General features: G+C 51.0%; 6 protein-coding genes across 6 annotated transcripts; 4 read left to right on the forward strand and 2 right to left on the reverse strand.

Annotated features, from left to right (window-relative positions):
* Positions 1 to 904: 904 nt before the first annotated feature.
* On the reverse strand, positions 905 to 5,652 carry GT037_002807 (extracellular invertase; the record flags this gene model as incomplete). The annotated part of the gene is made up of 4 exons (XM_038927854.1): positions 905 to 1,849; positions 2,674 to 4,477; positions 4,914 to 5,298; positions 5,340 to 5,652. 4 exons carry the CDS (start codon positions 5,650 to 5,652, stop codon positions 905 to 907), a joined length of 3,447 nt encoding a protein of 1,148 aa, XP_038789132.1.
* Positions 5,653 to 6,641: 989 nt separating this feature from the next.
* GT037_002808 (acyl-n-acyltransferase) lies at positions 6,642 to 7,250 on the forward strand (the record flags this gene model as incomplete). The annotated part of the gene is made up of 1 exon (XM_038927855.1): positions 6,642 to 7,250. One exon carries the CDS (start codon positions 6,642 to 6,644, stop codon positions 7,248 to 7,250), a length of 609 nt encoding a protein of 202 aa, XP_038789133.1.
* A 310-nt stretch (positions 7,251 to 7,560) lies between these two features.
* GT037_002809 (iswi chromatin-remodeling complex atpase isw2) lies at positions 7,561 to 10,346 on the forward strand (the record flags this gene model as incomplete). Its single annotated transcript, XM_038927856.1, has 2 exons — positions 7,561 to 7,794; positions 7,848 to 10,346. The coding sequence occupies 2 exons, from the start codon at positions 7,561 to 7,563 to the stop codon at positions 10,344 to 10,346; spliced, it is 2,733 nt and encodes a 910-aa protein (XP_038789134.1).
* A 1,098-nt stretch (positions 10,347 to 11,444) lies between these two features.
* GT037_002810 (uncharacterized protein) lies at positions 11,445 to 15,610 on the forward strand (the record flags this gene model as incomplete). Its single annotated transcript, XM_038927857.1, has 4 exons — positions 11,445 to 11,756; positions 11,814 to 12,285; positions 12,338 to 12,496; positions 14,247 to 15,610. 4 exons carry the CDS (start codon positions 11,445 to 11,447, stop codon positions 15,608 to 15,610), a joined length of 2,307 nt encoding a protein of 768 aa, XP_038789135.1.
* Positions 15,611 to 15,808: 198 nt separating this feature from the next.
* GT037_002811 (nad-dependent epimerase dehydratase-like protein) lies at positions 15,809 to 16,765 on the reverse strand (the record flags this gene model as incomplete). The annotated part of the gene is made up of 1 exon (XM_038927858.1): positions 15,809 to 16,765. The coding sequence occupies one exon, from the start codon at positions 16,763 to 16,765 to the stop codon at positions 15,809 to 15,811; it is 957 nt and encodes a 318-aa protein (XP_038789136.1).
* A 502-nt stretch (positions 16,766 to 17,267) lies between these two features.
* GT037_002812 (alpha beta-hydrolase) lies at positions 17,268 to 21,670 on the forward strand (the record flags this gene model as incomplete). The annotated part of the gene is made up of 7 exons (XM_038927859.1): positions 17,268 to 17,770; positions 17,823 to 17,921; positions 17,971 to 18,756; positions 19,990 to 20,102; positions 20,155 to 20,429; positions 20,487 to 20,558; positions 20,615 to 21,670. The coding sequence occupies 7 exons, from the start codon at positions 17,268 to 17,270 to the stop codon at positions 21,668 to 21,670; spliced, it is 2,904 nt and encodes a 967-aa protein (XP_038789137.1).
* Positions 21,671 to 21,768: the final 98 nt, after the last annotated feature.

Raw genomic sequence — 21,768 nt, forward strand, 5'->3', positions numbered from 1 at the left:
ATACTTTGTAGTCCGTTATAAACGAGAAAGATAGCGGGTTCTCTGGTATGTGAGATCCGTGGAAAAGACTGTATCTGCTACCTATCCAATCCGAAGGCACCGCATCGTGACTACCGTGCGTTTAGCGAGCAACGGCGACCTCTGGGACTTCAAGTGAATGTCAGTGACCACTGACGCGACAGCATTATTGAGAATGCACCCGGCGAACGATACGCGACTTAGCGATGCCGTAGCCACTAGAAGCTCGTTTAGAGGTTGTACCCCAATTACCACTCTGAGGCGATTAGTCTTGGGATCTCACTCTGACCAAGAGGCTATTACAGCGGAGGAAATGTTTTCTGCACCTGGTGTAGTCATTGCGATAGTCAAAGCTTCTCATTCGAGAATACCTATTCTTATGGCTATTGCTTGAATCGCAGAAGTCACAAGTAGCTCATCCATGGTCACCTTGGCATGAGAACGAACCTGCTTGCCTATTAGATAGCATCTTTCTTCTGCAGAAGCCACGTACCAGAGAAGGATGTCCCAAGCAGGTGCCCACAATCGTCCCATGTGTCATTTACGTCACGGCATCGGCTCAGGGCAAGCAAAGCCGTCTAGGAGAAGGCAGTCATATAGATTTCACAGGAGCACTGATTGAAGGAGAAAATGCAAGGAAAGGTAGAGTGTAAGATGTTTTAGAAGAGACAGAACCAGTTGCGGCTACTGGCCAAGGTTCTGGGTAGCCTGGATGAAAAAACCGATGTGCTTACCCGTTCCATGGAAGTGCCCAGCGATACTACGGATATAAGTGGGTCTTCTGATGCCCAGCACCGCTTGATAACGCCTTGAATCATGCAGGGTATAATGCTAGTGAACGCCTGATACAAAATCAACGAAATCGCCAACTGCCAGAGGATCATGTCTACCGGTCTTGGAAAGGAGTAACGTCGCGCCCCGTGAACCGGAGCACATCCGACGCATCCATGCCGTCTTCCATGTTCGTATCGTCGTCTCCGTCCCTTGTATCTTCAATACCTCGCTTTTGCTTGTTTGACGAGAAGGAAAGGGACAGTGATGCAGGCTGTGCAGAGCCGTTACTAAGACCATTTTGGTGTGGCGCTTGCGCGTAGGAGGCGGCGATGGAGCGTCGGGCAAGAAGAATATCCCAGTAGGAGCGTAGGATGTTCTTCAAGACGTCGTCGAAATTAACGCAGAAGCGCTGCGCTTGACAGACCTGCATAGCCTTGATGTAATCGATGTTGTTGAGCGTCTGCATCAGATAGGCTGCGACCACGGCAGCCGACTTCTCATTGCCAGACTCGCAGAAGACCAAGACTTTGCCGAGAGTGGCCTGGCCTGTTGTCTCCAAGCTGTGTTGTCGTACCCGTGCGATGTGCGAGTTGATCATGCTCGTCGCGTCCGGGAACCTGGGCGTGAGGCTGTAGAAGCTGGGAGACTCGATGCTGCCCACCTCCATGCAGACCTGGGTAGCAGCTTGCATGGCGCCCGACATGCTGTTGGCCTGGGCACGAACAGCCAGTACCATGGTGATGCCCTCTCGCTCTAGAAAAGCCTTGTCCCTGGCTGCCACCATAGGACCAAGATAGACCCACGGCAGTATCATTTGTGCCTGTCTCCGCCGCTCGTATGCCCACTCTAGCAGCGTGTTCTTCTGTATGATGTCCTCGAGGTCCAAGTCGTTCAAGAAGCTCATGTCTACATCCCCTCCAGGTGTGCCACCAAGAGACAGGCCTGGCATGTCGGTCGTGAGCGTGGGAGGGGGAACCACAATGCGGGGGGCTGTGGGGAGGCGGTACGAGTATTCGTGTTGGTTGCGCATGTGCCCGTTGGGGAGGTCAGACAGAGTCTTTTCTTCGCGTATTGTCGCCATGCTTCTCGTTTGGAACCCGTAGGTGGGGTGTGGAGAAGTAGTGTTCGGTGTTGACAGGAGCGTGTCTTGTTAGGAGTAGCCGGGCCGAAGGAATTGCTTCTGACACAGTGAATGATGACACGATAGTGCGCTTTATTAGAGGCGCGTCTGAGGCAGGCGCGAGCCCAGGCAGCAATACGTTCAATCGGGGAGTTGCAGGCCGGATCAGATCTCTCGCAATTCCTAGAGCAACCGAACGAGACACCCTAAAGAAGAAGAGACTGGTGGTTTCAGACCGGGCGCAATACACTTCATGGCGAGCTTGCTATGGCTGGGTACCGTTGACCACATGGGAATGGGAGCGCGCCACCGCGCCTTCTCATCCGCGGCAGTCGCTAGCCAAAAGGAGGCGCCCGACAGCGCTGACGTAACCCCCCCACCCACTTGACATCTTTTAAGCTTCTTCGTATCTCACTTCACCTGCACCGTGGCTCGTCGCTTTAATAGTGTCGCTTCACTTGGTATATGTGCTATGTTATTATCCTACATTATTTCTATCTCCTGCATCTTTCTCAAAAGATGGAGGAACGAGAACTTACTGCCTTGCCATTTTAGCTTAGAAAAGGCTGGTATCTGGGTCAATGACATTTCTGTTCTTTACCTCTGCGTGGCACTATTGTTTGCCTTCTTCCCAACGTTTCCTTCTCCTACTCCCCAGTTGATGGATATACGTATCGATTGAGCGATTCTAGTGTACATCCCTAAACTATATACTTCACTATCGGCAATACCTCCTAGTTCCGCTCCGGCCATGCGTCTACCAAACCCTCGTAAATCGTGACATTGCTGAAGGTAGCATCGCCACCCTCGACGTAGAAGCTAATGTCTCTGCTATCCGCGTACCAGCTCCTCACCCAAGTACTGATCGCAAATCGATCGTTCGCGTGCACCTCAACAACACCACCATCGACCACAATCGTCAAATCCAAAGTCTCAACCTTTGTCTCATTTCCATATCCACCCTCAACATCGAACAAGCGGAACCTGCCCGTCTCAACCTCGGTGAGGAAACCATCCGTAGTCTGCGCCGCGGCAGAAGAGTTTGAACGATCGATCGCAAGACTCTCATTACCGAACTGGTAGTAGATATTGGTAGATTCCTGGGAACCAGAAAGGATGGTGAAGCCAGCTCGCAGGGAGTCAGAACGCGAGGGGAAGGTTATCGACGCAGTCATCATCCAGTGCTTTGACTTTGGGCTTTCATCGAATTTCATCACGCTCGCCATGGATCCACCCCTTTGCGTAATGACATTGGTGGCGTTGTCTTGGAATGCGGCGTAGGGTTCACGAGCGATTTTTTGGTGTAGAGTGGCGAGGGTAACGGTGCCGTTGTCGTGTTCGTGGTCTACGCGCCACGATCCCTTCTCTCGGGAGAGCTGGTTGTCAACAACATTCAAGCGGCCGACGCTAAGCTCACGCGGGAGTAATAGTGATCCTGTCCAGTTTTGCTGGGCAGTCGGGAATTCGTCGGTCAAGGTGCCATAGAAGTCGCCAGTCAACCAGAGATATGTGATGAAGCGATCGGGTGCGCCGCTTGCTTTGCTAGCTTGCGAGTCCGCATATAAGACTTTACCAGCAGCCGCGTAAGCCGAGCGCCCAGCATCAAGTCGTCCAGACATTGTAGGCTCGAACTTCAGTTGACCGTCGACAAGCTCTTGCTTTCCAGCGACCCAAAGCATCTCCCTATTGTCCGAAACTTGAGGTACAATGGGTTCGTAGCTCCATTCCGCGCCGATTGTGGCGAAGATCTCGCCTTCCTCATTAGCACCTTGCTCGTCCAAGGCGAAGTAGTTGGCAACTTCAAAGTTGAAGCCCCAGCGCCCAGCCCAACCCGTCTCTGACCATGTCGAGTTTGCTGCTTCGTGCCACCATTCACCCAGATACTCCCACGTTTGGAACAGATCCGCATCTTCATCGTCATATTGGGCGTACAAGAAGAGACTTGGGCCTTTGCCATGTACGCCGCCAGAGATGACTGTATACCACGTTCCGTTCCGCTTACCCAACAAGCTATCGACCTGCGAGTTCTGAAACACGAATGGATCGCGGAATCCCGTGACGTTGACAGCGAATGGTGGGCTGGGGATAACCGGACCAAATTCTGCTTTTGTGAAGTTGCTTCCACCGTCTCTAGCGAAGGCGAGCGATTGCGTCTCGCTTCCTTGGGTGTACCGGATTGTCCATTGTATGGGTAGAAAGCTGACGCTGGTGTATAGCAACGTCGGTGTGCCATTGACTCCTCTCTCAATAACACTGCCGTCAAAAACAGCGACGGGGTCATTGATGCCGCCTGCACGGATGAACGGCTCCGAATCGGGGTTCACGTCCCTGTAAGTGACTAGGTCGTCTGTAGTAGCACCTGATGCTCCCAAATGTAGGTATCCTACATGGAAGAGACCAGTTTCGGGATCGGTGTAGTGCATACATGGATCTCCGATTTGTCCAAACGCTGGAAGAACGTGTGCTTTTGGCCGCCATGTATCGAAGAGAGTCGAATTGGCTAAGGTGGACAGATTTGGCGGAGCTGCATTGTAGTCGATGGATTCTTGACGAGGGATGATATGGCTTGTCGTCAGTGCTGCAAGAGATGCTAGAACGGTTGGTGAGCGCTTCATGGCTGCAATATGCTCAGGCGATTGGAGTATTTCCAGAAAATTTCGACTTGCGGTGCCATTCTTAATTGCTGGATCATGATGCTACTTACTCGTGCTTACCCGCACAATGACGACGATGGTAAGAAAGCGCGCAAGTCCTTCCCCGCAAAGGCACCGGGAGATTATTCGGAACGATTTGATGGCCTCGCTGATTGGCTGTTGAGGTTGGTCGCTTCACTAGCGAGTAATGTGCCAATACGTCGGACCGAGAAACGGCTTGGTAATATCGCGGCATGTTGTGATGCAATGTCGGACATTATGATATGAACGCGCCGAAAGAGGCTGTGTGAAGTATGAGTGCTGGCTAGTGCTGAAAGCGTTTTTGCCCTTACGTACATACATCTTACGGCTTCTGTTTGGGAATCATGAACAGTACATCACCACCTTCAACTCCGGCCTTGCTCAGCGGGTTGCGTTCTCCTTGCGTACAGTTTCCTACTACCTCATCAAACCCACATCGCAAATAGAACCGTTCGTTTCCTTTACTAGCGGTGACACTCGCATGGACGCCCTCTTCTCTCGCGCGATCGAGGCCCCAACCGACCAGTGCTTGTCCGAGCCTCTTGCCGGCATAGTCTGGATGAACTCCACATAGATCGAGATACCAGTTGTTTTTGCGGTCACCGTTCCAGTGATGCTTAAAGAAGGGATAGGATTCATTCAAAAGATTACGCTTGCTAGGATCTAGAGCACGATTCTGGATTGAGGGAAGGGGCTGGAAGACATCTGTGCCTGTAGAGCCGTCAGCATACTTGTCTGATTAGATGTGTTACAAAGGCACTTGCCGACATCAACCCACTCGCTCTCCACTCTACGCTTCCCTTCGTCGTCGCCGTCTCGGCGCCAGATAGCTACGCCGGCAACTTTTTCCCGTCCATCTACCGTTGTCGTTGCGACAAACAGTCTTTCGTTGGCTATCTTCCAGTGTTTTCGCAGGTACTCTGACCAGAATATCTTGACATCATCCGGATACTGGTCGCGGTACGGATGCATAACCTGGCCAAAGAGCGACTCGTCGAAGAATGCTTTAGCCAAGAGAGATGCCATGGCGGGCTCGTCAGAGGGTGTTGCAAGCCGGATAGTCATTGTATGACGGGTGCTATGGGAAAACAGTAAAACAGGCAACAGGACGGCACGTCGACATTCAAGAGTATGAGGATAGATAGATACGCGCGGATGTAAGTAAGACTTTCTAAGGACGGCGGGTGGTCTAGAAGACAGAGTAGGCGTGGAAGAGATTCAGATATTACTAGAGGCTACAAAGTGCTTCGCTAGCTAGACAGTGAGGGGCCGAGTAATCTCTCGTAAGCGCAGAAGAAGCGACAAGGATGCGGTCCGTCGATTAATTTTATAAGAGACGCTCCTCGCGAGCTCTATTAGTAGTGTGGTGACAGTTTGTCGTACGGTAAGGTTGACTGTGAATTATAGCTGCGTTGCCGCAGAGCAAGCTGCTTAGATACTCTTTGCTGCTCGGGCAAAAAGAGAGATCAGTCTTACATCCGATGACCTCAAGAAAGGTAAAAAAAAAAAAAGATATTGGGTCCTGCCGCGACTCGAACGCGGGGCCTCTCGCAAGCTGTGCTCGGGTTTACCCTAAGCGAGACTAAGAAGATGTTAGATAATGAAGTACCGTCTTGAGGCTAAGTAATACGTACATCATACCACTAGACCTGAGTCTTGTTAGAGGTGTTGCTGACTGTGAGTGATTGCTGTGAACTTACCACAGGACCAACACGTGACTTGATGAAATTACTTGAGACATAGATATATATATACCACGGTCAAAATGAGTCTAGCTGCATGTAGTGGAGTGGGCGCAGGGTTATATGCCTGTGAGCTCCACCTGTACCGAAACCACCAGAACATCAGTCCCACCCAACCCATGTGGGGGGATCAGTCCGGCTACGACAGCCTAGAACTGCGCCCTTCGACAAAGACATCTCGCAGGGCAAATCTACTTATGAAGTGAGTCAAGCCACGTTGCAAAACTAGAACTCACTCACTATATCCTCGATCTCGACTTATCCAACCAGACTGCATTACCCACCAGAAATTCAAATTCCAAGTAACTCGACATGACAAAGTTTCCAAACATCCAGATACGCGATGCTCAATTCCCGTGTGACAAGGAGGTAGTGGGGCAGCTCTTCAAGGCATACGCACAGTCATTGCCTGTCAGCCTCGACTTCCAGAATTTCGACCACGAACTGGCGGAATTGCCCGGAAAGTATGCATCGCAAAAAGGAGGGGCGCTGTGGCTACTTTGCTCCTCAGCAGGGAACGGAGGTGCCGCGGCAATGCCGACTGAAGGCAAGAAGGCCGGCTTCAGCACCGCAAGACAGGATGAACAGGCTATAGGATGCATAGCTATCCGACCATTCTTTACGACGCCTACCACCACTGCATCTGCGACATTGCTAGCACATTCAACATCACCGCCCACCAAAACATGCGAGCTCAAGCGACTCTATCTGGCACCAGAAACGCGGGGTCTGGGTCTTAGCAAGCCATTGATGGAAGCTGCAATCTCGCACGCGAGAAAGCTGGGTTATAAGGAGATGCTGCTCGACACGCTACGAAACATGACGACCGCGAGAAAGATATATGAGGGCTATGGATTTGAAGAGGTCGATAGCTATTACGAGAACCCGAACGATGCTGTGTTCTATCGCCTGAAGCTCTAACAGAGTGCCTACGTGTATATGTATGCTGGATACGGTAATCGCGTCGCGTTGTGGTGTAACCAGAGATATGACGCAAGCGCGTCGGGATGGGAGTAATTTAAAGTTCAGGCGTGATCGCGCGTCGCGACATTCGTCATCGATTCTTCGCTTAGCGCGTCCTCGCCTTTCATCGCGACCGCGTCCCGTCGAATGCGGTCATCGCCATCTGCCCCTGGCGCTACTTTCAATACCATTTCTCTCACACTAAGCTTGTCTTTCCCTACTGCCTTAGACTATACGCGACGTGACTCCTTATCTTGCTACGAGCGTAATGCCTGCATCACATTCCACCCCTGCGTCATCACCACCACCAGCCGACATGGAGACGGAGAGCGTGCCAAAGTCGATGCAGCAAGAAGAACAGCGCATGAGGACGCAACGTGAAAAGGATGATGCGAGACATGAGGCCAAACTCGAGAAGCAGAGACAGGAAGATATCAAGAGCGGCAGAGAGGTTCTAGACAAGAAGTTCCAGCAGTTGGAATTCTTGATGAACAAGAGCAAGGTCAGTCCATCTACCTGAATGGCAATATACATGGTCGCTGAAAAGGACTGCAGCTATACGCATCAGTCATGCTCGCACAGATGCAGCAGCAGGAAGAACAAGAAAATGCGCAAGACAAGCTGACGAACGGCCAAACCTCGAAGCGCGAAAAGATTGCCGATACAACAGCAGCAGAATCGCAGCGACGAGCTACACGCGGGTCTGTGGCCAACGGTACGACAACGGCGAAGAAGGAAGAACAGGATGCGACACCGAAGAAACGCCAAGGGAGGCCGAAAAAGTCAGACACAAAGACTCGTGGAGGGCCGAAGAAGCAAACCTCCGATATTTCAAGCTACTTTAGCAAAGAAGACTTGGAGAAGAAGGCAGGTCACCAGGACGTAGGAGACGCGTTGAAAGAGGCGGCAGAGGAAAATAAAGATGATGTGAAAACAAGTGACATTGGTATGACAGACCTCAAATCCGCGCGGCAACCCAAACTGGTTACTGGAGGGACCATGAGGTCATACCAGCTCGAGGGACTGGAGTGGATGGTATCACTCTACAACAACGGTATCAATGGCATTCTGGCGGATGAGATGGGACTGGGCAAAACCATCCAGACTATAGCGATGCTCGCACATTTGTGGGAGAACAAGTCGTATGGACCTTTCTTGATTGCTGCGCCGTTGAGTACCACAAGCAATTGGGTTGCAGAGTTCGAGAAGTGGACACCCAGCATGCCGGTTATGCTATACCACGGCGATAAAAAAGAGCGCGAAAGACTGCGCAAAACCAGGCTACGGAACCCAGGCACTGCCGACTTTCCTATCATGGTCACCAGCTACGAAATCTGTATGAACGATCGCAAGTACCTGACAAGTTTTGGCTGGCAATTCATCATCATCGATGAAGGACATCGCATCAAGAATCTCGACTGCCGGCTGATCCGCGAGCTGCAACAGTTCCAATCTGCGAACCGTCTACTTATTACTGGTACGCCACTTCAAAACAACCTTGTGGAGTTGTGGTCACTGCTTCATTTCCTTCTGCCAACAGTATTTGACAAACTATCTACATTCGAGAGTTGGTTCGACTTTTCTGGGCTGAAAGACAAGTCGAGCTTCGAACAATTACTATCAGAAGAGCGACAGCAGTACTTGGTGAAGTCACTCCACGCCGTGCTCAAGCCATTCCTACTGCGTCGGGTAAAGACGGACGTCGAAAGCCTGATGCCCAAGAAACGCGAGTATGTGTTGTACGCGCCGTTAACGTCGATGCAACGCGAGCTGTATCAAGCGATCCTTGACGGCACCAGTCGATCCTATCTCGAAGAGAAGGCTGTGGAGAGGCTGAGCATTGGCCTCAGCAGCCGAGCAGGGACGCCTTTGAGTATCGGTAGTACTAGTGGCGGTCTTAAGCGCAAAGCTTTGAGTAGTAGGGCAACGCCCAACAAGAGCACGAAGACGTCTCGTGCAGGCACCCCCGCTTCTGTCGCCTCAACGAGAAGCCGGGGCAGGTCGAAGAAGAATTATGAAGAAGTGAGTGATGATGAGTATTTCGACAGACTGGACAAAGAAGAATCTGAAGAAGAGGAGGCAGAGTTGAGTTCCGACGCCGAGGACGAGAAGATACGAGCTGCGACGTTCGAAATAGCAAAACGTCAGCTTTTGCAGAAGAAACTAGGTAACCCCATCATGCAGCTTCGACTGTGCTGCAATTCGCCATACAATTTTTTCAACCCTTTCATAAAGGCGGATACAGATGGCGCTGAAACGTTCGCCTCGGAGACAGAGCCAGATGAGACACTCGTGTCAACATCCGGCAAGATGCTTCTACTCGACTCACTTCTACCCGAACTAATCAGTCGCGGCCACAAGGTCCTCATCTTTTCCCAATTTACTACTACCTTGGATCTTATCGGTCACTACCTCGACTTGCGGTCCTGGAACTATGCCCGTATTGATGGTTCAGTCGCACAAACAGATCGTCAGGACCAGATCTTAGCCTTCAACAAGTCATCATCTTCCAAAGAAGCTGCCGACATCTTCATTCTTTCCACTCGCGCTGGGGGCCAGGGCATTAATCTCGCAGCCGCAGATACAGTCATTCTATTTGACAGCGATTGGAACCCTCAACAAGATCTACAAGCGATGGATCGCGCGCATCGTATCGGTCAAAAGCGCAATGTCATCGTCTACCGTTTCGCGACACGTAACACCGTCGAGCAAAAACTTCTCGAATCTGCTGAAGCGAAGCGCCGGCTGGAGAAACTGGTCATTCGGAAAGGCGGAGTGCGCAATGATCGGGGCGGAACACGGGGGAACGATAAGGAACAAGAGGTCGAAGAATTACAGAAACTGCTAAGAAGAAGCGACGGCGAGAAGTTTGATGTCGAAGGCACGGAAAGTGGCAAAGTATTGCGAAAAGAAGAGCTGGAAATTCTTTTAGACAGGAGTGATGAAGCGTATGAAAGAGCGGAGAAAGGACTGGACATTGGTGGAGAAGGTGCCATTTTCCAGGCTGTAGGGAAAAGAGAGGAGGGTGCTCTCATGGAAGGACTGAGAGCATGATGGCGTCCATAATAATTTCAACCTCCGATATTTTTACTCGGGTACTCTCGACTAACGGCTTAGTAGTGTTGTGATTTCGTTGGTAGATGCTTGATAGCTGGGTCTGTCCCTGACGAGAGGGTCAGCGCGTTATAGCCAAGTTAGGACCCCCTATTTTGCTTCCACACCACATGGTGTTCTCAAATCCGCCGAATCTACCACCATATGAGTTCTACCACGTCGCATTGGATATACGCCTCTTTAGTGGGTCTCGTCAGCCGACGAAACCAGGCTGTGCGAACTGCAGCGGCTGATTTTTGTTCTTAGAAGACGGCCAACTTACCCGGTAAAGCAACCCCACATCATATGGTACCTGGCATCGGGCATTACTCCCCATGTTTCCACAAGCCTTCGCACGAGAGCTCCCGGCATGCATGTTGCCATTTTGACCCTGGCCCTCTTTCGGTATTATCGGCATTTCACATTTAGCCTCTTTCGACTCCCAAAGAAAACTTCTAATTCTACGGGTGCACGTGGACAGGTGCCGAAGCTATCTGGAATGCCCCACCTCACCACTGGAGCTGTTTCATAGAGCATCTATCTTCTGAATTGTGTGATACCAACTGAGATCGAAGAGCGTTGGCAAGATTCACACCTGAGACCGCGACACTTTGGATGCATCGCCGTAGTCCAAAGTCGTGATGCTCTGGCCACTTTACCAGTTTTCCAGGAAGCTTCTGTTCACCCATTTGAACATATGCAACCGCAAAAGGCCCCACAAACATACTCGTCGGTTGACTTCCATATTAGCAATAACGTGGATACCTAAGAAGACATGTACGACCATCAAATGTTACATTTTCAATTTGCATGACGAGCCTGGAGTTGCCTTCTAATTGGTCTATTGCATATCTTCCAGGCTCGAGAGAGCCTCATTTGCACTCAGCCAAGTACTCCGTAGGTCCATCCGCTATATCGAGTTGGTCGGTCACTCCTTTGCGTCAGGATTTCTTTCCCTAGCTTCCGTAAAGCCATGTGGGAGTCCGATTAATACCTGGGTTTGCTCGTTGGGAATCTTGGTTTGACCTCGTACCTCGTCGTTCCATTCAAAAGCCAAGCATGCGGTGGGCGTTGATCACTCTGGCAGGAGCCCTGAGCTTCTCAGGAGTATCAGCTCTTATTGACTCAGCAATCGATACCAAGGTCATCGTGCATCCACGAGCACAACTTTACGGTACAGGTGACATCGTGAACACTGTTGCACAACAGTTCGAGGAGCGTAATGCTACAACACCAAACCTCGACTCCCGCTCTTCTCACTACCTGTTACCTCGGCAAGCGGCAGGCCGTTGCGGTGTTGAGTTTAGCAATCAGAGATGCGGTGGTAATCAATGCTGCTCAAGTTATGGCTACTGCGGATCAGAGTTCGAGGTACGAATCTCCGTCCCAAGATCTCGATGTTTTACATGCTGACATGGGTTGTCTTAGCACTGTGGCATTATTGTCGGATGTCAGCCTGACTTTGGAAGGTGTGGTGATGCAGCACCAGGGCCAACCACTACGCCAACGCTAACTCCCACGCCTCTGCCACCAACAAGCTCAGTCACTGTTCCTTCAAGCTCGTCGGCTCTACCGCCGCTGCCCTCCGGCACTCTGATTCCCTCCACGAACGGGCAATGCGGAAACGTAACAACATGTACGGGCTCCGTCTTCGGAAGTTGCTGCTCGGAGTACTATTACTGCGGCAACTCCCTTGACTTCTGCGGCACTGGGTGTCGCCTCGACTTTGGAGGTTGTGGTAGTGTGGCACCACCGCCGCCGGGCTCTTCTTCCTCGATCCCTATCCCTGTTCCTCCCGGCAGCTCCTCAACCAGGCCATCGCCCACTCCTACTCCCACCCCAACAACGACACCAACGCCTAGCCCAACCTCTTCTGCGGCACCTATCCCGACCAACGTCAGTACCAACGGACGGTGTGGAGCAGATGGGAGTGGCCAGACTTGTACGGGCAGTACTTTCGGGAGATGCTGTTCGAGCTATGGATGGTGTGGCAATGGGCAGGATGACTACTGTAGATTGTCGTGGGGTTGCCAGCCGCAGTTTGGGACATGCGGCTAGTAAAAGCTCTCCATACCGTGTGGCAAGATCGAACGAGCTTGCGAACAGGGGTAGTGAGTACCGGAGCGGAGTCCAAAGACTGTGTATACTCGAGTAGTGAACTGTGTATAGCCTGTGCGAGTTTGTGTATTCCATTAATCGATCAGTTTTGCATCACTGGAATGTATGCTTCAGTCTCAACTCCCCGGTATAACCTTCATGAGAGCCTAAGATAGTTCTATCTTGCTTCTTAGCCATTGCGCAGTGGGTAGCATCTCTTAGACAAATTTGAAGTCCCCAACGTCTTTGCCGCGGAGAATGCCATATTGCGTGCGATGGTGAAGTGAAAGTGACATTAATTAGAAACGCTACCAAGATGTTGAACTATTTCACTGATATCATGACGTCTTTGGCGCTCCTGCCAGATCCAATAGTAGAAGTCTGCATCGATCGCCAAAGATCTAGGCATTTCTCTAGAGGTCTGCAGGGGGAGATGAAGAGCTGTCTGGTCTACTGGTACCATAAACTTTCCTTGACACTGGTTCTTACCGATGGCATGGTGCTATGTTGTCAGGTGCCTCTTACGATTGCCTGTGAAACGTGAAACTCTAATTGGCCGTAGACCCGTGCTTGATGACAGCGCACTCTGGGATGAGACCATTTTTGCTATATGCTCACATGGTACTTCCCAGCATCACTACGGATGTCGGCGACGTTCAGCGTAGTGACATCCCTGACAGGAAGAATCGGCTTCGGTAGCCCTAGACAGATGGGCAAGAGTCTGTAGTGCTTCCAACTCTGAGCGAACGACGGCTACATGTGTTCTTTGGTTGTGCCAAAATAGGGTGCCATATAACAATTCTCCGCGCAGATCTAATTTTGTGGTAGAAAAGCGATCAAAAAGCATCTATGAAAGGGTCATAGTTGGAGCTGTCTCACTGAGTTCTGCTGGTAACAGCATTGTGCTGCAACTCAGGTCGTATTTTTGTGCAACCCGCTTCGTAGCCACATCACTTTGCAACAGCGCCTGCATCCATGAGACAAGTATACTAGTCTGTTAGTATGTTCCACAATCGCTCAAGAATCTGGAGATGTTACCTTGGCAGGCTAGGTGGAGAAGGAGAGAGTTTACCATTAACTACATCGTCATTGGTACAGCGCGTTTCGACCGAGGCAACTTTCCATATTTCCCACACCCAGGTTTCTTGACAAATAACGGCTAGGGAAGCCTAAACAACACCAGACGGCAACCTTTTGCCGATCCCACGATGAGTTGGGATGGAGGAAGATCGCCGTTCGTCGTGATTGGACAGGGGATTTATCCTGTTGGTCCGGGCTGGCCTACATCCGACTAATACCCCTGGCAAGTACCGCCAACTACCGCATCCTGCATACGAATTTCAGCCAGGTCTTAGAATTTTGAAGACCTTAGTGCACATAATTCACAGGTAGTTCACGTTTGGCGCGGGTGGCGGTTGCTTGACATTGGCCATCGTCCCACATTGTTCACCATCTGACCCTCTTCCTTCGGGCACTACCCCGGAACCCTATGTAATAGTTCGACTGCCAGAGTTCAGATCGAGGATGAGCCGCGAATCAGAGATGACGGGTTGTCATCTACACCCGGCCCTTCATATCCAAAAGTGTCCCTAAGAGATGACCGGCGCACGTTGTGTACTATCGACTACAGAGATCGACAGCGGGGTTCCTGTTCAGCAAGCTGGTGAACCGCGGTCCTTTCACACGACACGTCGCCGATGCGCGTCATCCAGGATACTCGGTAATAAGAGATGCGATGGCGATTGCTGAATGCGTTGCCTGTAGAGCAGTATATAGTATGCCCAACCACTCCGTCTACACTTCATTGTCAGCATCAAGTCTATTCATCAATCACAAATATGCACTTCTCTTCTCTTCAACTGGCTTTGGTTGCCGCGGCGCCTCTCGCCTCTGCCTGGCCAACGGCCATCTTGGAGGCTGCTGGACATGATTCTGAGCTTCTGAAGCGCGCCGAGGAGGCCGCGAGGTTGGTGAAGCTGGAAGGACGTCAAGCTGGTGCCGGTGCTGCAACAGCTATCTTCGAGCCAGTACCCATCTTCAACGCAAAGGCGCAATACATCAACGTCACTGCTGGCAGCGGTCACGAGTATGTTGCACCAGGGCCGAACGACCTCAGAGGACCATGTCCGGGTCTGAACGCCTTCGCCAATCACAACTTCCTCCCCCACAACGGATACGCTAGTGTTCAACAATACATCGACGTAACACAAAAGGTCGTGGGCATGGGGCCCATTCTTTCGACCTTCCTCTCAGTTCTCGGTGGCGCCCTCGACGGCGACCTGTTGAACTGGTCAATGGGCGGCACGCCATCTCTCGCTCAAGGAGGTCCAACAGGAATTCTAGGCAACGGGTTGACCGGATCGCACAACAAATACGAAGCCGATGCCTCACCAACACGGCCCGACCTTTACCAGGCGGGTAACAACTACAAGACTGTCACTAGCCAGTTCCAGGAGTTGATCGACTACTCCCCTGGTGGTGTAGTTACCCTTGAGAGCTTGACAAACTTCAGGAGCCATCGGTTCGACGTTCAAAAGCAAACTAACCCCTACTTTTTCAATGGGCCGTTCTCGGGCGTGTTGGTGCAACCTGCTGCGTACACCTTCATCTTCCGCTTCATGGCCAACCACAGCGCTGAGAACCCCACTGGTATTCTCCCATACGATGTCATCCAATCTTGGTTTGGAGTCCAGGGTACCAACGGAAACTACAACGCAGTGCAAGGCTCGGAGCGCATCCCAGAGAATTGGTACCGACGTGCTCTTGAATATCCATACGAGTCCACATACTTCCTTGCGGATGCTGTCAATGCTGCCGTTCTCCATCCTAAGTTTCTCGATATCGGTGGAAACACTGGTACACCCAACTCCTTCGTTGGTGTTGACGTAGCTGACCTGACCGGTGGTGTTTTCAATGGTGCGTCACTCCTTGAGGGGAACAATCTCGGCTGCTTTGTCTACCAGGCCTCAGCACAAGCCAAACCAGACATCCTTCTCGGACCGCTCGACGCACTCACCAGTGCCATTGGAGGTCTTGTTGGACAGTTGGGTTGCCCGAAGTTGGCCGCCATCGACAAGCAAGTTCTTCAACAATTCCCTGGTTACACTAAGTCACCCGTTTATGGTTAGAATGGACAAAACAAGAGGTCATGGGAATAGTTAGTAGAATAGAGAGTTCCAATGCTCTGATAATTAGTAGAAACGAAATTAATGATTTGCAGCAACACTTGACCTTCTCTTTGTGATAATTTCGATTATGTACACCATGAATCGGCAGCTCCTATTGTGCACATATCTGCTAGGCAAAGCTGTCGGTGAGCTTTGCTCTTATGCTGTCTGTTTCTCTCCATCAATGAAGTCGCGAATTGTCTGCTCAAGCCCAACGTCTTCGCTAAAACCCAATTCTCTTGCTCTCGCAGTGTCGTACTTCGCTGGCCAGCTCAAAACGATTCTTTGTGTCGTCTCATCCCTCTTCTCTTTCACCAAAGCTCTTGTCTCCTTACCCGCAACTCTCTCCAGGGCATCCAAAATATCTCCACTCGTAGCTGTATAACCCGGTAGTAGTACCTGCCTAAAGTGCCCAAATTTCTCCGCTGGTACCTTGATGGCATGTACAAGGTTTGTCGCGAGTGTGCGTGGCGAAGTAAGCCAGATGCCAATACTTGGGTCGACTGGTAACTCCGACTCTTGTCCATGTACTGGCTCGCGTACGATACCCGAGACGAATGACGAAGCTGCTGCAGTAGGTGCGCCAGCTCTAACAAAGACAGTTGGAAGACGAACGACGCGTCCGTCAATGAGCCCGCGTCGTGAATAATCGTTGAGGAGGAACTCAATCATGAGCTTCTGGGTGCCGTAACTAGATTCAGGCATAGGCACGATGTCTGTCTCTGTTGCCACATTCTCAACGGCCTTCCGCCCAAAAACTGCACAAGAAGAAGTGAAGACCACTTTGATTCCTGGTCGCTTGGCCCGAATGGTGTCCAGTAGTTGGCGCACAGACTCAAAGTTGACTCTAAGGCCTAGCTCGAGGTTTGCTTCGCTACCGCTCGACATGATGCCATGGAGAATGTATACAGCATCTGGTTGTTGAGCGATGAGATCTTCGCATGCTGACAATGATGTGAGGTCGGCAGCAGTACACTGTACGCTTTGTGACGATGTTGGATTTGGAGGTGGATTAACGTCGGCCAAGATGAGTGCATCTGCGGTGTTTGATTCGATGAGTCTTTTGGCCAAAATTTGGCCAACGAAGCCGCCGGCTCCAGTAATAAGGACTTTCATGCCGAAATTTGAACAACGAACTTGAGTCAGAATAATGCCACGATTTCCGGGGTTTGGTTTTCGTAAAGCCGTTGGAAGATGCCGCACTTATGATGCTTGCCCGTTCGGTGACGATCCCGAGTACAAAGTGGGGAAAGTGTGGGGACGGCGCCTGCCCCGGATAATCATCGGCCGAGCTTGTACCTTCTCACGAAGGATGTGGAAGCAACACAGCTATGCATTATCATCTAGACCTGCTTGTAGGGTCTTGAAATTCTTCCTAGTATTCTAACCCTGCTAGATTACAAGACACCTCTAAGTATCCTGACGGTGGTGACAGCATCTGAGAATTCGGCGAAACCTCTGCAACCCTATCGGTCCAAGAGCCCCGATGCGGTGCATGGAGCTATGACATCGCTAGTGACGATGTTGATCCGTGATTCTTTGGGGGAATTGGGAAAAGTACAAATTAAAAGATGGGGTCTGGGGTAGAAACGATTCGCAACTCCGCAATCCTTCCGTTATGGGGTTCGCTGCAACACTTCTCCTGGGACTCAGCCAGCTTCAAGCTGTGACTGCTGTCAGCTCTTTGAACATTGACACTTCTTCCGGACCAGTTCAGGGCTTCACAGATGACATCACACCAAATGTTGCACAGTACCTCGGTATACCGTTTGCAGAACAGCCCGTAGGAGCACGACGCTGGCTGCCTCCAGCTCCAAAGTCTAAGGAAAATGCAACGATCAAGGCGACCGATCTAGGGCATGCTTGTCCCCAGTTTGAGGGTAATGCACCTAATGTCTGGCTCACAGACGCACCGGAATTCATTATTCAGCCGCGGGACTACCAAGGTGAGGACTGTCTAAACCTCCACGTTTGGGCTCCGTTGGAACAATGTGAGAAACCATTGCCAGTAGTGGTTTGGATTCACGGAGGAGGATTTGTGACGGGTGGGCCCACGGTACCATACCAGAATCCTGCCCGATGGGTAGAGAGGTCACGGGATCACATCGTTGTCGGAATCAAGTGAGTCTGACTTAGTAGATTTGATGTTACATAAAGTTGACCAGAGTAACAGTTACCGTTTGAACATCTTTGGTTTCCCCAATGCCAAAGCGCTTGCGGATGACGAACAGAACCTGGCCTTCTTAGACCAGCGCCTCGCTCTGGAATGGATGTAAGTGCTCAGACATGAATCCAAATAAAGCAAAGACTGACTTATCAAGTCGCGCCAATATCGGTAATTTTGGGGGTGATCCAGACCGTATTACTCTTTGGGGGCAGTCTGCAGGCGCCATCTCCGTCGATTACTACAACTTTGCTTACCCAGAAGACCCTATCGTTTCAGGCTTGATCATGAACTCAGGGTCAGCATTCTTGTCGATTGCTAGCGCTGATACACAGCAATCGAACTTCACATTCGTCGCTCAGCACTTTGGCTGCAAAGATGCCGACGCGGATGCTGAAATCGACTGTCTACGAAAAATTGATTCCAGTGACATCGAGTTGTTCCTCAAAGGGTACTCCGACAATGGCACGGCACCTGGGCTAAGCTTCGTCCCAATAGTCGACGACCGTACGGTTTTCGCAAACTACACAGCACGTGCTCTTGCTGGTAACTTCACGCGTAAGCCGGCGATTATTGGTACAACGACCAACGAGGGTATCGCATTTCTGCCGTATAATCAAACATATGGTCCTGATCAAGCGCAAGCAGACGCTACGACTGCTTCGTTATTCCTGTGCCCTGTCACACAGACAACCCACGATCGTACTGCAGCCAATACCACAACATTCCGCTACCTTTACGGCGGAAACTTCAGCAATATCTCCCCGCAATTCTGGGAGGGTGCATACCACTCCTCTGACCTTCCATTGTACTTTGGCACATATGGTATCGCGAGAGGTAACGGTACGGATTTTGAAAGAGAAGTAAGCGAGCAGGCACAAGATTACTATCTTGCCTTCGCCAAGGATCCGATCAATGGGCTACCAGAGTCGGGATGGAAGTCGTATGCTTCGAGTGGTGAAGGGGTGTTGCTTGCATACGATGGAGAGGTTGTGCAAAGCATCGACGCAAGCGTGTTGGAGAGGGCATGTGATGGGCTGACGCCCAATGGCAAGCCGCTGCCGCCTTGAAGAAAGATGGAGTATCACCGGACGGTTGGAAAGCAAAAGCATTGCGGCAGGCGTGGCATTTGCTTTTTTCGCAATAGATATACTCCAATGCTACAATGTGATACGTCGTCGATACACTCTGTGCCAAGTTGTCAGCCTTCAAGGAATCGATCGCTCAGGCGGCCTAAGATCCGTCTCCCCGTCCTTGCTTGTCTATTTCTCATATCTCGTATCGAACTCGGTGTGATATCCAAATGCGGTTGAAGGACAAGCCTTTAGACATGGATGTATGCAACAAATACTGGGTATTCGCAACGAGATCAGAGGACAAGTCTCGGCTGCAGACGCCCTCGCGAACATTAGGATATGGCTAAAGCCAACGAGACGCATTGGTTACCGGTGTGATAGAACCGATCCGTGGCATCTTAGACCCTTGGTGTCTGACAGCGGCCCGTAAAAGTAGATCGAGTTCTCATGCACGTCGTTTGCACATGGCCAGCCGCCAAAGACGGTTCGGTGTAACCGACGTGAGATATTCACAGGGGTAGATGTTTGCTTCAGGTCGATTAGCGACAGCGCCCCAATCGTCTCCACGCGGCCAGGGTCATTATGCGATGATCTCCAATTGCAAGATGACCGCAGCAGGAGCGTGCATGATGGGTGAAAAGGGAAGTGTGGCGTCTTTGTGGCGTATTGGATGCAACGATCAGCAAACCACGTGGAGTTGAGACGCAAATAACCAAAGCATCAGAAACGGTTAGAAAAACTTTCAAAGTGAATTGATGGGGTCTCGTGAGCCAAGACCCTGAAGAAGTTGCAGGTGGCTGAAGCGCGAGAAGAAAGCGCGACACGTGTCTGTGGCTTCAACATGTGGCTTTCACTGCCAGTGCGGGGTTTAACCTTTGAACTTGCAGCACGGCGCGTTTGAGAAGTGACGTCAACCTGAGTCTTTCCAAGATCAGGTAACAACAAGCAGGAACAACACGTGGTGGAGCGTGCCAATTGACGAGCTTCAAAACTGGCGATCAACCTTCCTTGAGCTTCTCTTCAACCAAACTCTCTACCTTCCGAATCCTACCACCTCTGAGCACGAACTAGTACTGTTTCGAGCTACAATACCTACGAAGCTTAATCGCCACCAAACGGAGCGCGGAGAAAGACCAGTTGAACATCATGGCTAACCAGGCGCCTGCATCCCTTGTCGATGTGTTGACCGCCTCAGGCGGTGCTGAACCAGCCGGTAAATGATACCAGCGACTGTCGCACCGCATGTACTAACTGGTATGAATCAGGCTTCCTTAACGACATCGTCAAGAACCTCTGGCCAAACATCTGCGTTGCGGGCTCTAACATAATCAAAGAAACCGTTGAGCCTATCCTCGCCTCAACGCTACCTGGTCCTCTTGGAAACCTGCGTTTCACCAAGATCGACTTTGGACATATTCCTATTGGCTTCTCCAACGTGGATGTTCACAAAACCAAGACCGATGGCATCAAGCTCGACATGGATATGGACTGGGAGGGTGTGTGTGACTTTGAGCTCGACGGAAACATGGTTCCGAAAGTGGTATGTTTCGAATGTGATCGATGTGATTAGCTGAGCTGTGACTAATGTGGCGTGTAGGGTGTTGAGAAGGTTCACATGAAGGGCCGGATCAGTGTACTCTTGTGTCCGTTGACGAATGTCATTCCCTTGGTATGTGCGAACTTTACCCTAAAGCCATCTCGAATGCACACTGATGTCAAAATCAGATTGGTGCGGCACAGATCGCCTTCCTCAACACACCAAGCCTCAAGCTTGACTTTACCGACGCCGCCAATATTGCCGACTTCTCTGTTATTGACAGCACAGTCCGCAAAACCATTCTTGGTATCATTGATGGAATGGCCGTACTGCCCAACCGCTTCCTTGTCAAGATGACGAACGACGTCGACTATTTCAAGGCTCACCAGCCTCACCACGGTATTATTCGCATCACGGTAGCTCGAGCAACTGGAATCGATGCTCCCAAGAAGGGTGAGAAGAAGAGCACAATGAGGAAACTGCTCTCTAAGGTCAAGCTGGAAGATGTACCGGATTGCTACGTCAAGGTCAAAGTAGGTGCCGAGGCGGAGTGGAAGACAAGCGTTGTGGATAACAACCACGAGCCCGAGTGGAATGAGACCCACGACTTCTTGGTATCGGATTACGAACAAGACATTTCTGTGGATATTCAGGATGATGACTTAGCTGGTGACGACGACATGGGTGTCGGCTCGACCACTGTCAAGGAAATCCTACTCAAGGGCGGCTCGCAGGATCTGAGCCTCTCGCACAAGGGCAATGCTACCCAGGCACGACTACTTATACATGCCAAGTTCTTCAACTTTGTCACCGACGCGCAGGCCCTCTCTTCCGCCAACGCTCAAGGCCAAGCTGAGGGTCAGATCTGCGGTCTGGCCACGGTACTCATTGCTAGCGCCAACGGACTTCAAGGCAACCGTGACGAGCTCAACCCCAGCGTCAAGGTCACTTGGGGTGACCAGACCTTCCAAACCGCGGTCCAAACCTATACTCCTGGTACCGATATCTTCAATCCAGCCTTCGATCAAGCATTCCGTATCCCTCTCACCGCAGCGGTGTTGGCGAACCCAGGAGCCTTCAAAATTGCGCTGCTGAACAAGGATGTGGAGTTTGGAAATGCGCAAGTGGGTTTCCAAGATGTGATGGGTGCGGAGGGTATGGCTATACGGGACAATTTCGATGTTGGAAACGGCGCCCAGGTTCGAGCTGCGATCATGCTGAACGGTGTCAAGCTGGCCGAGTAAAGAAATGATTAGTGGTGTGAAAGATGACTGACGGTGTCAAGTAACCGGGTGTAGTTTATAATGACAAGAAGAACATTATATCAGCAAGCAAAAAAGAC

This window comes from Alternaria burnsii (assembly GCF_013036055.1).
Source record: "Alternaria burnsii strain CBS107.38 chromosome Unknown 746, whole genome shotgun sequence".
Classification (NCBI taxonomy): domain Eukaryota; kingdom Fungi; phylum Ascomycota; class Dothideomycetes; order Pleosporales; family Pleosporaceae; genus Alternaria; species Alternaria burnsii.